The 12177-nt window shown below is 51.3% G+C and overlaps 2 protein-coding genes and 1 pseudogene across 3 annotated transcripts; all 3 read right to left on the bottom strand.

Moving 5' to 3' along the window:
• Positions 1–969: 969 nt before the first annotated feature.
• On the bottom strand, positions 970–6794 carry LOC123782702 (olfactomedin-4-like). 2 transcript variants are annotated; one of them, XM_045782975.2, is made up of 7 exons: positions 6610–6794; positions 5737–5799; positions 5338–5490; positions 4321–4443; positions 3985–4138; positions 3437–3596; positions 970–1885 (listed from the first exon to the last, which is right to left on the bottom strand). In XM_045782975.2, exons 1-7 carry the CDS (start codon positions 6676–6678, stop codon positions 1162–1164), a joined length of 1446 nt encoding a protein of 481 aa, XP_045638931.1. In that variant the 5' UTR covers positions 6679–6794; the 3' UTR covers positions 970–1161. The 2 variants fall into 2 exon arrangements, with proteins under 2 accessions (XP_045638931.1, XP_087724219.1); XM_087868093.1 differs by lacking the exon at positions 5737–5799.
• Positions 6795–8783: 1989 nt separating this feature from the next.
• LOC123782703 (olfactory receptor 52D1-like) lies at positions 8784–9230 on the bottom strand. Its single transcript, XM_045782976.2, has one exon. It carries the CDS (start codon positions 9228–9230, stop codon positions 8784–8786), a length of 447 nt encoding a protein of 148 aa, XP_045638932.2.
• A 4-nt stretch (positions 9231–9234) lies between these two features.
• LOC148108739 (olfactory receptor 52B2-like) lies at positions 9235–10063 on the bottom strand (annotated as a pseudogene).
• Between the last annotated feature and the right edge of the window lie 2114 nt (positions 10064–12177).

Raw genomic sequence — 12177 nt, 5'->3', positions numbered from 1 at the left:
TCTATAATTCAAGAGGTGATGGCGGAGGTGATTCGTAGTGAAATCCCTAACAGAACAGGTTTAGGCAACTAAAACAGATTCTCAGTTCCATGCAGGTTTGGAGGATGGTGCTTGATCTATATTTGGGCAGCAGATGAACTTTCCCTTAGTGGATATGTTAAAATGTGTACTTATATCTATGGAGATGGAAATATTCTACATATGAGAAAGAACCGATATGGCTGCTTGGATGTATATTTGTGAATGTTCGTATATGTGGAAGTATCAGCATGAGACAGTGTGCATGAAGTGTTCTGGTATCCTCTGTGTGACTATGAGGACTTTGGGGTCTGAAATTTTGAACATTCCATCCAACCCCATGGAAGGGAGTTAAACCATGGGGATAGATAAGTAACAGAGGTGGGGTGTCCGGGCCTCCATGTTCTCAGTGTGTTGAAGATGAGCAAAGAAATGACAGACAGTTGGCCAGGGGACTTCCTGTGTCACACCTAAAGGTTCTCTACTGAGAATGTCTAGACCACCAGCTCAGTCCCTGTCAGACCCTCCTCATGCTCAGCCATTCGCTGCTCACTTCCTAGAATGGGACTTAGGCTAAGGCCTTCTCTCAATTGCATTCAAAGTGAGATCGATTCAGGACAGGGAACCATTGATTTTCACACCGACACGCTGTCCCTTTTCTCCCCAGGTACCTGCAGGCGGCTGAGGATAAGAAAGCGGGCTTCTATACCCCTTCTAATGACCAGCTGCCCTGGGTCTCTGCACTGGGACCAGAGGCTCTCAACCTGAGACTTACCATCCTAAGCCTAGTTCATGGAATTTTATAATTGTCAGAGCTGGATTCCTGGTTTTCAAAACACAGAATAGATTTGTTTTAAAAATTAGAGTGCAGTTCCTACAATTCTAGGATTCTAGTAAAGAGGTGTTTGTTAGTGTTAGTTTCCCAGTTAAACCCCAATCAAATCCACCTAGGCCATTACTAAAAAGAACTTTAATGTGAAGATTGAGTTATCCATTCTATAGAATTATCAATTATAAAGAATCATCAATAATAAAGACATAATCAACATTTCTCATTCAGTAGGACTGATGGCCATTTTGGGGGGTGATCCATCTGGAGGATGAGAAGGAGACATGATTCTCCCAGTACTCTGCCCCAGGGGGTCAGGGCCTGGAAGTTTTCTTGGGTGTGACAGGATGTGGTACGGTAGGAAGCCAGGAGAACTTTCCAGCTGGTAGTTTTGATTGCTTGTGCTTCAGCGTCAGGAAGCTGAGGTCATAATTGATCAGGTAGCCATCATTGTAGACATAGAGCTTGTGATCCGAGGGGGAGTAATTGATGCCATGAAGCGTTTCCAGCATCTTATCCAGCAGGATGCTGAGACGGCGCTCCCGCCCAGTGGTGGTATCAAAAGCATAGAAGATCTCCTCTTGGCGGGTGCTCAGGGGGCGTAAGGCGTAGAGCACTCCACAGGCCATGAAGGCTCCTGACATGGCTGGCTTGTACTGGCTGGTGCGCCAGGTTTTCTCCACTTCCAAGGTGCTGGTATTGAGACGGCTCACAACCAGGTTCCCCTTGCTCTCCTCAGTGGCATAGAGCACCCACAGCCCCTTCTCATCACCAGCAAAATCTATGTCTTTCCAGGACACACCAGCATAGGAGAAGCGGTTGTTGTAGGTGGCGCTGGGCAGCGGGCGTCGTAGCAGCAGAGTGTTGGAGGAGAGATTCACCTTGGCAATGTCACGTGTGCCGTAATAGTTGAAATACATGAAGTTCTCGTACACGGTATTACCGCTGCCATCGCCGTAGCCCATTGACCTCTCCACGTAGTTCTTCATCAGCACCAGGTCATCATAGGACTTGTACAGCCGGTAGTAGTCAAAGTACCTAGGCCAAGCGCCACACCAGCACCGTCAGGATACACAATGCTGATAAAAATGAGCAGGCTAATGTTCTAATTAATAGTGGGAGCTTTGGAATCAAACAGAACTGATTTGTAATCTCTCTTCCTTTACTTACAATATACTGGGACAAAAACATAACTGTAAGAAAATCAGGAATAGAAATAACATTGACATCAACTCAACAATGCCTCGTGGAAACTCTGAGTGGCTTATCTCATTTAATTCCAGCAAAAGCCCCAGAAGGTAGCTTGTATTCCCACAGACTAGGAGACTCGGTCTCAAAAAGACTACGTAATTTGCTCAAAGTCACTTGGCTCATAACTCAAATCTGTAAAAAGAATAACATAGGAGTCTATTTCATTGCTATTAGGACTGACTGGTCCTAATAACCAGTTAGTAGACTATTCATTGCCGAGTGAGCAATCAACAAGGGATAGCTATTTTACTTTTCTACTTTATGGAGACTCTTCTGTACCTAGATTCCACTGCCTTCCACCTGCCCCTAAGACACGCGTGTACTGCAGCAGGACGTAGTTCTGGAGCTGGATTTGGGGAGACACATGCTCATGAGGTGACTTTGGAAAGTTCTTTAAATTATCCCTGAATTCAGAGTGTTGTCACTGCTTGACCTTGGTCCATAAGTCCTGCCTTACCCACAGAGATTTTGAGATGATTTAAAATGCAAAGTCATGTTAACACACTTCACGAGCTATAAAGCACCTGGAGGAATCGGGAGCAATGTTATCAGTAACACTGATCTATCTGAGATGAGCTTCCACTGAGCTCTTCGGTGACAGTTTCAAACCACGCTCATCCTTCCCTCCCATAATCTCCTATGCAGTTGGATCTTTCTCATACTCCTATGTGGACTGACTTTAAGCTCCCTGCCTGTGTGTTAGCCGAGCCGCCTAGCCAGGCTGCCAGGTAATTGAAGGGCTCTTTCATCTACTTGTGGATTCCATTAGCAATCCTTTTATCTAAAAAGCATCTATCAGCACGGACTATGCTGTTCACTTTGCTGTGAAATCTCACATGATATTCTCAAAATTTAACTATCCTCACTTTCCAGGCAGCTAGAATGGGTCCGAGACGTTAATGCATTTCTCCAAGCTCACATAGCTTACGTGGTAGAACTGAGATTCAAACTCAGCTCCATTTGAGTCCAAGTCTCAAGTATGGCCAAGTTCATCCTTTAAACTACTTCTAAGAAGAAGCTAGGATTCTGAGGGCCAGGTGGAAAAGAGTTTCCTCTTGAGATAAGATCAGGCTATAGATAGAACCAGTTTGGATTAAGATGAGATTAGAAATTTCAGACAGTGGGTTTGTGAAGGAGCTCAGGGCCATCTCAGTCATCCTTAATCCTGAGAGCAGCTCTACAATGTAACCTGTCAGGCCTAGGCTAAGTTTGCCAGGGTCATACCTAAAATGGAGAGAGGAAACTCTGCTAGGGCCACAAAGAAACAAACCTGTTACGGTAGGGTAGGAAACATTTGGAATGAACCTGGTTAAAAAAGAGAAACCATCCTCGGCTCACCTGTCCCCTGAACTCAGAGGAGCCACCCAATAGAGGGAAGAGTCTGGATTGGGTGTCGAGTCTCGACCCCAGGCACCTGCCTTGTGGGAGAAGCCTCTCCAATTGAGTTGCACCACAAGAGGTCTGCTGACTCTCTGGAGGCCTCCATGGGCACAAGAACCTAGAGAAGAGAGCAGGCAAGGTAGAAACCAGGAGTGAAACACAAACCCACAGGGAGAGGACAATGAAAGTGTTAATAGCCATGTGTGCATTTCAGCATCTTTCCTTCTCCTTGAGGGCGTGCACAGGTGTATAAGCAGGTTACCTTGCATAATAGAGGATAGTGCACATGACTGATTATAGGGATGTCTGTATATATCTGTGTATGCTAGTGTGCCTGTATGTGAGCATGTCCCTATCACAGTCTGCGTGCCTTAGTGATGCGCCATGCAAGGAAAAGAAAGATTTATTCTATGTCAAGACCTTTGGTACCCAAACTTCAGTACCTCCATTCCCATTCCCTGTCTTTAGGGAGATGAGATCTTAAGAAATTCAGACTGAGACCTCACCAGGGGGCAGGGGTGGACCAGAGGCCTCTTGCCACCTCTCCCTTTCACAATCAATGAGCCGGCTCTCAAGGACATCCACCTCCTGGCGGTAAGCACGTAGGTTGCGCTGGTCAGAGTCAGCCAGAAGCTTGAGTGAGAGGCTGGCATTTGCCACCTATGGAAACAAGATGCCAAGGATATGGGTCATGGACTGTTCCTAAGAACTGAAGTGAGGCTCCCATATCAATCAGCTCAGTGTCTTTTTTCCCCAGAGATTTTGGAAATCATCACATTTATGAGATTAAATAAGACAGGAGACTACGGAGGGGAGATGGATTCTCTAATCTACCCACGTACCTGGCTCTGGAGTTGAGAAAGGAGGTCCTCAGCCACACTACCTCCTCCCTTGGCGGTAAGCTGGGTCACCAACTCCCGTGCTCCCTCCAGCTCCAGGCGCAGCAGGCTGTAGGTTGGGGCCTCCTAGGAGGAAGCAAGGGCAATGGGATTTCTGGGCTTCAGGGCAAGGTTCATTTCCAGGACTGATCTTCAGTGGTGCCTGCGGACTCACTGACTTGGCTGTGGGACCAGGGACAGGCCCGTGCCCCAAACTTCAACACCTGTGGCTCTTTCTTCCATTCACATGCCCTCAAATGCCACACAGCCAACGAAATACTCTCAGATCCGGCACTTTCATTTGTTCTATTAGAGCCCTTGGGGTGAGCATTCGTATCAACTCCATCTCACAGCTGAGGACACTCATGTCCCTCTTTTCACTGCAAGAAAAAAAAACTGTTTCCCCCAGATGCCCAGCTTCTCTCCCCGCTTTCCTGGTTATAGCCACACGCTCACGAGTGTCTTGGTGAGTGAATGAATGCACAGACTCCCAGCTTCCTGGTCCTCTCCCATCAGCCTTCCCCAGGGCCCCATGAGTGCCCATTCCAAAGAGCAACTGCCCACATCGCATGGTGGGTGCCACATTTCCATTCACTCACATTTACTTAGAGCGTTGACTCCAAGCTCACCAGCCGGATCCACAAGTCTCTCCAGATATCGCCCCTATTTTAACTCAACTCCAACTCTTTTCTGTCTCCTTTGCACTGGCCATCCCACTTCCCTCTTCTTTTGCTATAACCTCTGTCCGTCTCCTGCTGCACCTGTACCCATGAATTGTCCTGTTAGTGGAGGAAGCATATCGTACACAAGCCTCCCTGTACTGTGACTGCCACTGAGATTCCCAGAACGATACCTAATTCTTCCTTCATCCTCAGGATTCATCCCAAAGAAGAGGGCTATGCCTCCTTCCGCAATTTCTTTACCACCCTGGCTCATCTCATGCTGGATCCAGGAGCCCCAGCCCGCAGCCCCAGCACTCACCCTGGAGAGCTCCTGCTCATACTTGTGCATGAGCTCCTGGGTTATAGCCTGTAGCTGCTCCAGCTGCTTCAGGGGAGCGAGGTTGTTGGGCAGGTGAACTACACAATGGCACAGGCCATTCTCATCCACAGAACCTGGCACATTTTTCACCAGCTGCAAAAGCAAGGCCATGGGCACATTAAGCATGATGACACATGGAGCACTGTGTGCTGCGTAGGGACATGAAGCAGAAGGGCTGACCCTCCTCTGGGGTGTCTGAGAAGAGCTCTCTGCACAGGAGGCTTTTCATGACTGTCTCAGTCTCCTTCTGCTGTGACTTGGAGTGACCCTTCCCTTGACTTCCCAGAACATTGCACAGTCCCCTTCCAGCTCCTACAGATGGGGCCATCCTCACCCTACCTCATACACTGGCTGCTTCTGGTTGCAGTTCACAGAACTTAGAGTAGACTCTTCCTGGAGGTTCTGTGGAAAAGAGGAAAGACGATCTGAAAAGAAGCCTTAGGGGACCCGTGTAGGGGCACCATTTAGAGGTACCACTACTCTGGAGATTCAGTACATTCCCACAAGTTCACTTTGTCATGAAGACGGCAGGACAGAGAGCTCCAAATTGTCAAGGAAAGGAGATGAATATGAACAGCACCATGAGGCGCCAGAGTCTGGACTGATATTGAGCGCTCACTAGGACAGGACAACGTATGACTTCAATTCTTCATGTTATACTTGAAAACCACTGGTTCTGAGAATTAAAAAAAAAAAATCAGCTGGGGTTTCTTAAAGATTCTTCAAGAATCAAGATGGGTGACTACTGTCCTTCTCTGAATATGCCCACACATAGCTTTCCTGGCCCTAGGAGTTAATTTTGCATGTTTTCAGTCTGCAGCTGCAGCCAGTGGTATAGCTTCTGGGGATGATGAAGCAAAGGACACGTGCCTACAATAGCCCCGGTGGGCCTCCCTCACAACAGCATTCTTCACACAGAAAGAGGGTGGCAGATTTCTGCAGAAAGTGAGGCCTCAAAGAAGAGCAGGGTGGAGCCCAGAAATCCTCCTCTGTCATCTCCATCCTTGTTTTCCCTCTCTCACCCTAAGCCCAGCAACAATCAGAGCAGCTTCGGTATCCCACCCCCCTTCCAGACATTTCTAGGTCTCACCACCCTCACTCTCTCTCAAAACCTGGGACTTCTAGAAACAGATCAGTGTGGTGAGGGAAGCCACTCCAAAGCCCAGAGCCATCTGCCCACCTGCTTGAGATCCCTCTACCCTCAGTCTGTACCTGAGTCTGTCCTGGAAGCACCAGGAGGAGCGGCAGTAAGGGCAACCAGAGGGCCAAGGCAGGCTGCATCTTGCTTCTGCTACAGGAGGGGAGCAAGACCCTTGAGGTCTCCTAGGCTTTTATTTCTGGTACCAGTGAATGGTCTCAGCAGGAGGGATATAGATTTCAACATCTGAAAGGACTGAGCAAGTGAGAGCGGTTTTGAAGGGACAGGGTGGGGCGTGGGGAAAGAGGACTGTGATACACTTGTGCTTCCGGATATGGGTAGAAGGGACTTTTTTACACAAACACGGTCTCTCTTCTCTGTCTCCGGCTGAGATCTGTCCTTGTCCTGCTGGGCCCTCCTGTCCAAACAGAATAATGCAAACCTGAGACAGGCTGTGGGGGGCATTGGGATGGGTCCCTTTCAGGAGGGTGTATGGTCTTTCTCTCAACTTCAAGGGAGGAATACCCTAGAGGAAAATGTAACTATCCATCTGAAGGAGCCATTTACTTAACCAAGGGCCCTTGGAAGAGGGCCAAGCTCTATCCCTGGGGGGACTGCTTCAGCCACCTCGTGCTGGCCTGCTCTGCTATGTTCCCTCCCCACACCAAAAAGTCTGTCCTCTTCACTGTTCTAAGCACCCTAAACATTTCCATCCCACCCCACTATTCAGATGGATCTGCTAAATCGATCTCCTGCTGCCAGCAGCCTCCACTGCCTGTTGTTCAAGAAAGCCCCCTTCCAACATCTTGTCAAGCCTCTAGTCCTTTGGGCTGATGTACCCTAAAGAAAAGGAAGAGTTGGTTCCTGAGTCAACGCTCAGTGTTCCTGGGGCTGACCACCCAAAATGTTCTTTCCTTTTCCACTATGTCTCTTGAGTACTTCCCAAGCAGTGGTGAGTCTCAAACCCCCCAAATAAGGGAATGTCAGATGAAGACTGCATTTTCCCTCATTTTTCCATCGAGAAATTTGTATCTTTTATTATTTCCCTACTTGTCATTGCTCCCCCAATTCCGATATCATAGGCATTTCGCATAAAGGTCCTTTGCTAATGCATCGTCTCCTTTAGAGCCCCCTGTCCGACACGTAATACCCAGTAGAGAGAGGCATATGAAGTGTGTACTTCTCCTTCTACGGAAAGGGCCGGGGAGCTAAAGTGAATGTATGACCCCAGGAAGACATGCCTTGGGCTCTGTGGGGGCAATCCTTGATGAGAGATTATACCCACATCTTGTTTTACAGATTTTCACCCTCTGACTCCCTGCTCCAGGCTGGGATCCATTCTCCTTCAACTCCTCTGGCCTGGCCTTGCTGTACCCACAGGTCCAAGGGAGCCACAGAGGTTAGGGAAGTATGAGAGGAATGAGTTGGGACTTCAGCTACATGGAGCAGGAAACCTCTCCAGAATCACTGTCCAGCTGGGTGTTCCTACAGCCTTATGTAAGAAGGGGTGGAGAGGAGGAAGTGTGCAAGAACAAAGGGTACGAAGCATGACAACTGGAGCTGGGGTCTTCTGCCTATGTGAGGCCAAGTAAACTAGCAAGTGGAACCAGTTGGGAAAGCCGGGGAAAGCTCTGCACGTGAGCAGAGAGGGAAATAGCTCAGGTGGGCGGCATGGGGCGGTCCACTGCCTTCCCTCCCAGAGCCCGCAGCTCTTCCAAGATTGGCAGTGTGAATCAGCCAGGTCAGAGTTCGTGTCAGTTTCCAGAGCTCTGTTCTCTTTGATTCACATTGTGCCATTTCCTCAGCCCCACCTGTCTTCACCTGTTCAGCAAACATGGAGTTCCTGCTTAGCGTCACACACTGGACAAAAGGCCCCACGCAGAGCCACTTCTCACTAATCCGGTGCTGGCTGGCTGAGCGAAGGAGAAAGATGAGATCCTGATCTCCACACCGTGTCCTGGGCCTCCTTGTTTGCCGCAGTCCAGACCCAACGTGTTCTATGTGTGTGAGATGCAACTGTGGCGATTAAGGCACAGTTAGAAAGGATAGGGAACGTCTAGCCACGCTAGGTCCAGGCCAGGCTAGGTGAGATCAGGGTGCATTCTGTCCCTGAGCAGGGAACAGGGCTAGGGTGACCAGAGCGCCACCTATTGGCAGATGATGAAGACACCTCGGTTAGAGCCGCGCTCGGAGGGCTCGGGCAGCAGTATTTGGCCATGGGAGGGCGCGTGTCTCAGCAAACAGGTGCTCAGTCAGTGCCACGCGAGGCCTTCTCAGGGCCCACATCCCTTACTGCCCTGGCCCAGAAGAGCCCGAGCCAGCGCCTGAGCCTCTGAGCGATCTGCTGGGTCCGTACTCCGTAGACCACGGGATTAAGGGCCGGGGGCACGACCACGTAGAGGTTGGCCAGGAGGATGTGGATATGGCGGGGCACCGTGCGGCGGCCAAAACGGTGAGCCAGGAAAGAGAAGAGGGCGGGAGTGTAGAAGAGAGCGATGACGCTGGCGTGCGCCCCACAGGTGCCCAAGGCTTTGCAGCGGGCACCGTGGGACGGCAGGCGACACACAGCACGGAGAATGAGGGCGTAGGAAGCAGCGATGAGCCCTAAGTCCAGGGCTGGGGACAGCAGCGTGGTGGCCAAGCCATACCAAACGTTGGGGCGCGTGTCGCCACAGGCCAGCCGAGCCACACCCATGTGTTCACAGTAGGTGTGGGGGAGCTCCCGCTGCCCACAGTAAGGCAGTCTTTGGAGCAGGGCCACAGGGGGTACCATGACACAGGCACCACGGGCCACCGCGGCTACAGCCACTATGGCCACCACGCGCTGGGTCAGCAATGCCCCGTAGCGCAGAGGCTGGCAAATGGCCACGTAGCGGTCCACGGCCATGGCCAGGAGCACCGAAGACTCGGCGATGAAGGTCACGTGGGTGACAAAGAGCTGGGCTAGGCAGGCCGCAAAGGAGATCTCCCGCGACAGGCCCCAGAGCACAGCCAGAGCTTTGGGTACCGTGGATGTGGCCAGGACCAAGTCAGCGGCTGCCAGAAGCCCCAGCAGCTGGTACATGGGTGCCCGGAGTGTCTCGTCAGCGGCCACCAGCCCCAGCAGAAGGCCGTTCCCTGTCACAGCAGCCACGTACAGCAGGCACACAGGCACCGAAAGCCACGTGTGCAAGGCCTCCAGGCCCGGCACCCCCAGCAGGACAAAGGGCCCAGGTCCAAGCACAGTCCGGTTGAGAGCGGGCAGCGCGGGATCCAGTCCCATGTCCTGGTTCTGCCGCGTTCTGTCCCTGCAGGGTGTGAATGAGGCCTGTGAGGGGCCAGACAGCTCTCCAGGGGCGTTACACAGGTGAGGATGAGGGTCAGGGTTGTGGGTGCTGCAGCTTTTGCTGACCTATGGGTTCTCTAGCCCTCCGTGGAATAGCTAACGTCTCCATTTGATGAATGAAGGAACTTGGGGCTGACTGGTCAACAGACTTACTCCACAACACACAACTGGTAAATACAACTAGGATTTGAATCGAAACTCATCTGACTAAATTGGGGAACCTGGGTGGCTCCGTTGGTTAAGCATCTGCCTCCGGCTCAGGTCATGATCCCGGGGTCCCAGGATCCAGCCCAGTGTCAGGCACCCTGTTCAGTGGGGAGTCTGCTTCTCCCTCTGCCCCTCGCCCCACTCCTATTCTCTCTCTCTCTGGCTCTCAAATAAATACACAAAATCCTTAAAAAAAACAAAACTCAAAACTCACCTGACTGAAAACCACACTCTTCTGACGGTCTTCTCTGGGTGGAACTTCCCCTCATCGGCCCAGGGACACGGGAGCATCAGAACATGCTTCTCCTGACGGCCTGTCCCCAAGGATGTTGTTTGTGTCGTCCATCCCTGGTCCCAGCAACGTTCTCTGTGCTCCCGCCATTACTGTAAGTCAGAAGTTTGGAGCGATGCAATCACTCTTCTTTCTTTCACCCACTGACCGACGCTCAGACAAAACTCCTCTTCCAAAGTCCTTTTCCAGATGCCCCTGGACTAGCTCACCTCCTCGCCCAAACAGCCTATTCCTTTCACTTTGTCTAGTATTTTGTCCCAGCTGCCCATGGCTTTGACATCCCTCCCTCCAGTTCTATTATCATACTTCGAAGTACCTGGGTCGGGAAAATTAATTCCTTCTTTGACCAGTGTGGACTCTCATCCCCTCACTCAGCTTTGTGCCTCTTTTTCCTTCCGTTCTTTGTCCGTGGACAGACCCATGGAGTCTGGAGGGACTGGCCTGGAAAAGTTCTGATCACCCAGAGAACACAGCAGACCGTCAAGGTTGAGCAGCCGCGGAAGGGCCTGGGGCCAGGTGCCTCGATGGCGGTGTAGGTGCACACGGTGGAGGTGGACAGGCTTTCCTTCCCTGGGTTTACGTGGATGAGGAACAGCCTACACAAAGGACGGAAGCCAGAACGTGCTTTCCAGTCTCTGCCTGAAGCCCACGCTTGTGTCCATGAACTTCACGAGACATTGCATTTGGTATTCTAAGCTCTTCCGGGGAGGGAGTGTCCTGGGGCATGGGAGCAGAGAACAGGGTAGCCTGCGGTGGCAGAGGGGAGCGGTGGGGGGCTATCGAGCATTTCTGGGTCTGCTCCAGGCTTCTCTGCAGCATTGCCTCCTGGGCCTTCTCTCACACCCCCCCATTTTCACTCCTGAGAGAAGAAGCAGGTAAATAAACCAGATTAGACTTTCCCAAATTAAAGTCTCACTGGTTTAGAAACCAGAATGTCCTTATGAAGAATAAGGTTCTGCCACATCATGGGGTCTGGTCTTACCTCTCTCAGCATGGGGGCCCTTGGGCTCCTCTGGACCCTGAGAACGTCCTTTCAGGATTAACAAGACAGACCCAGCCTTTCCGAGGAAAGAAAGATGTCACTCCCTTAGACCTGGGAATGTTTCTCCCCAAACCGCAGGGCAAACATAACCTGTAAAAGGCTGGGGCCCCACAGCAAAGCCCTGAACTCAGGGTGGGGGCCCTACCAGCATATTTCCTTATGGCAAAATTCCAGGGGAAACTACCCCATATGGCCCATGCCCACCGTGCACACTTCTGCTCCTTCTCATAGGCTAAGTGAAGGGAGGAGAAAGCCGCTGAGAACCCTCCTCTCAAACTCCAAACTCCACCTCAGTGTCCCTTCTGAGCCTGGCTATACACAAGGGGCTGCTTCTCATCTTCCACTGCCCACTCCTCTCTCCCCTGGTCCCTCGCCCCTTCTCCAGGCCTCGCACAGCTCCGTGTCCTCTCTGAGTCAGGGGATCACAAGGGACATCCCGAGGGAGGTAGCAGTAAGATCTCTGCTCCCCCTGAGCTCCTGAACAGAAGACTGTCTCCGAGCCACGGTCTGGATCCCTGGAGCTGCTCCTACCTGCCCGTGCACGCAAAGCCATCCCACTCTCTGTGCCCCTTGCTGTGATCTGGAAACCAATGCCCAGAAAGACTAGGGTCACACACAGCTGGGACGAGGAACAACATCTGCATCCCAGTCCTGGACTGTTTCCTCTCCTGGAAGTCTTGCCTTGTTTCTCACTTGACAGCAGTCATCTTCTGGGCAAGAGAAGACACTCTGCCATTCACACAGACTCGGCAGCTCATCTGACCTGGGTTTCCACT

The sequence above is a fragment of the Ursus americanus genome, chromosome 16 (assembly GCF_024610735.1).
Source record: "Ursus americanus isolate L20-20 chromosome 16, mUrsAme1.1.p, whole genome shotgun sequence".
Lineage (NCBI taxonomy): Eukaryota > Metazoa > Chordata > Mammalia > Carnivora > Ursidae > Ursus > Ursus americanus.
This window is presented reverse-complemented; position numbering and strand designations above follow the sequence as displayed.

Excerpts from the sequence above, each read along its gene's own strand:
- LOC123782703 (XM_045782976.2), bottom strand. The coding sequence starts at position 9,230 with ATGGGTGTGGCTCGGCTGGCCTGTGGCGACACGCGCCCCAACGTTTGG.
- LOC123782702 (XM_045782975.2), bottom strand. The coding sequence starts at position 6,678 with ATGCAGCCTGCCTTGGCCCTCTGGTTGCCCTTACTGCCGCTCCTCCTG. Across the intron at positions 4,444-5,337 it reads ATGAGCAGGAGCTCTCCAGG|GAGGCCCCAACCTACAGCCT; the intron begins GTGAGTGCTGGG and ends GCTTCCTCCTAG. Across the intron at positions 3,597-3,984 it reads TGGTCCACCCCTGCCCCCTG|GTTCTTGTGCCCATGGAGGC; the intron begins GTGAGGTCTCAG and ends TCTCTTCTCTAG.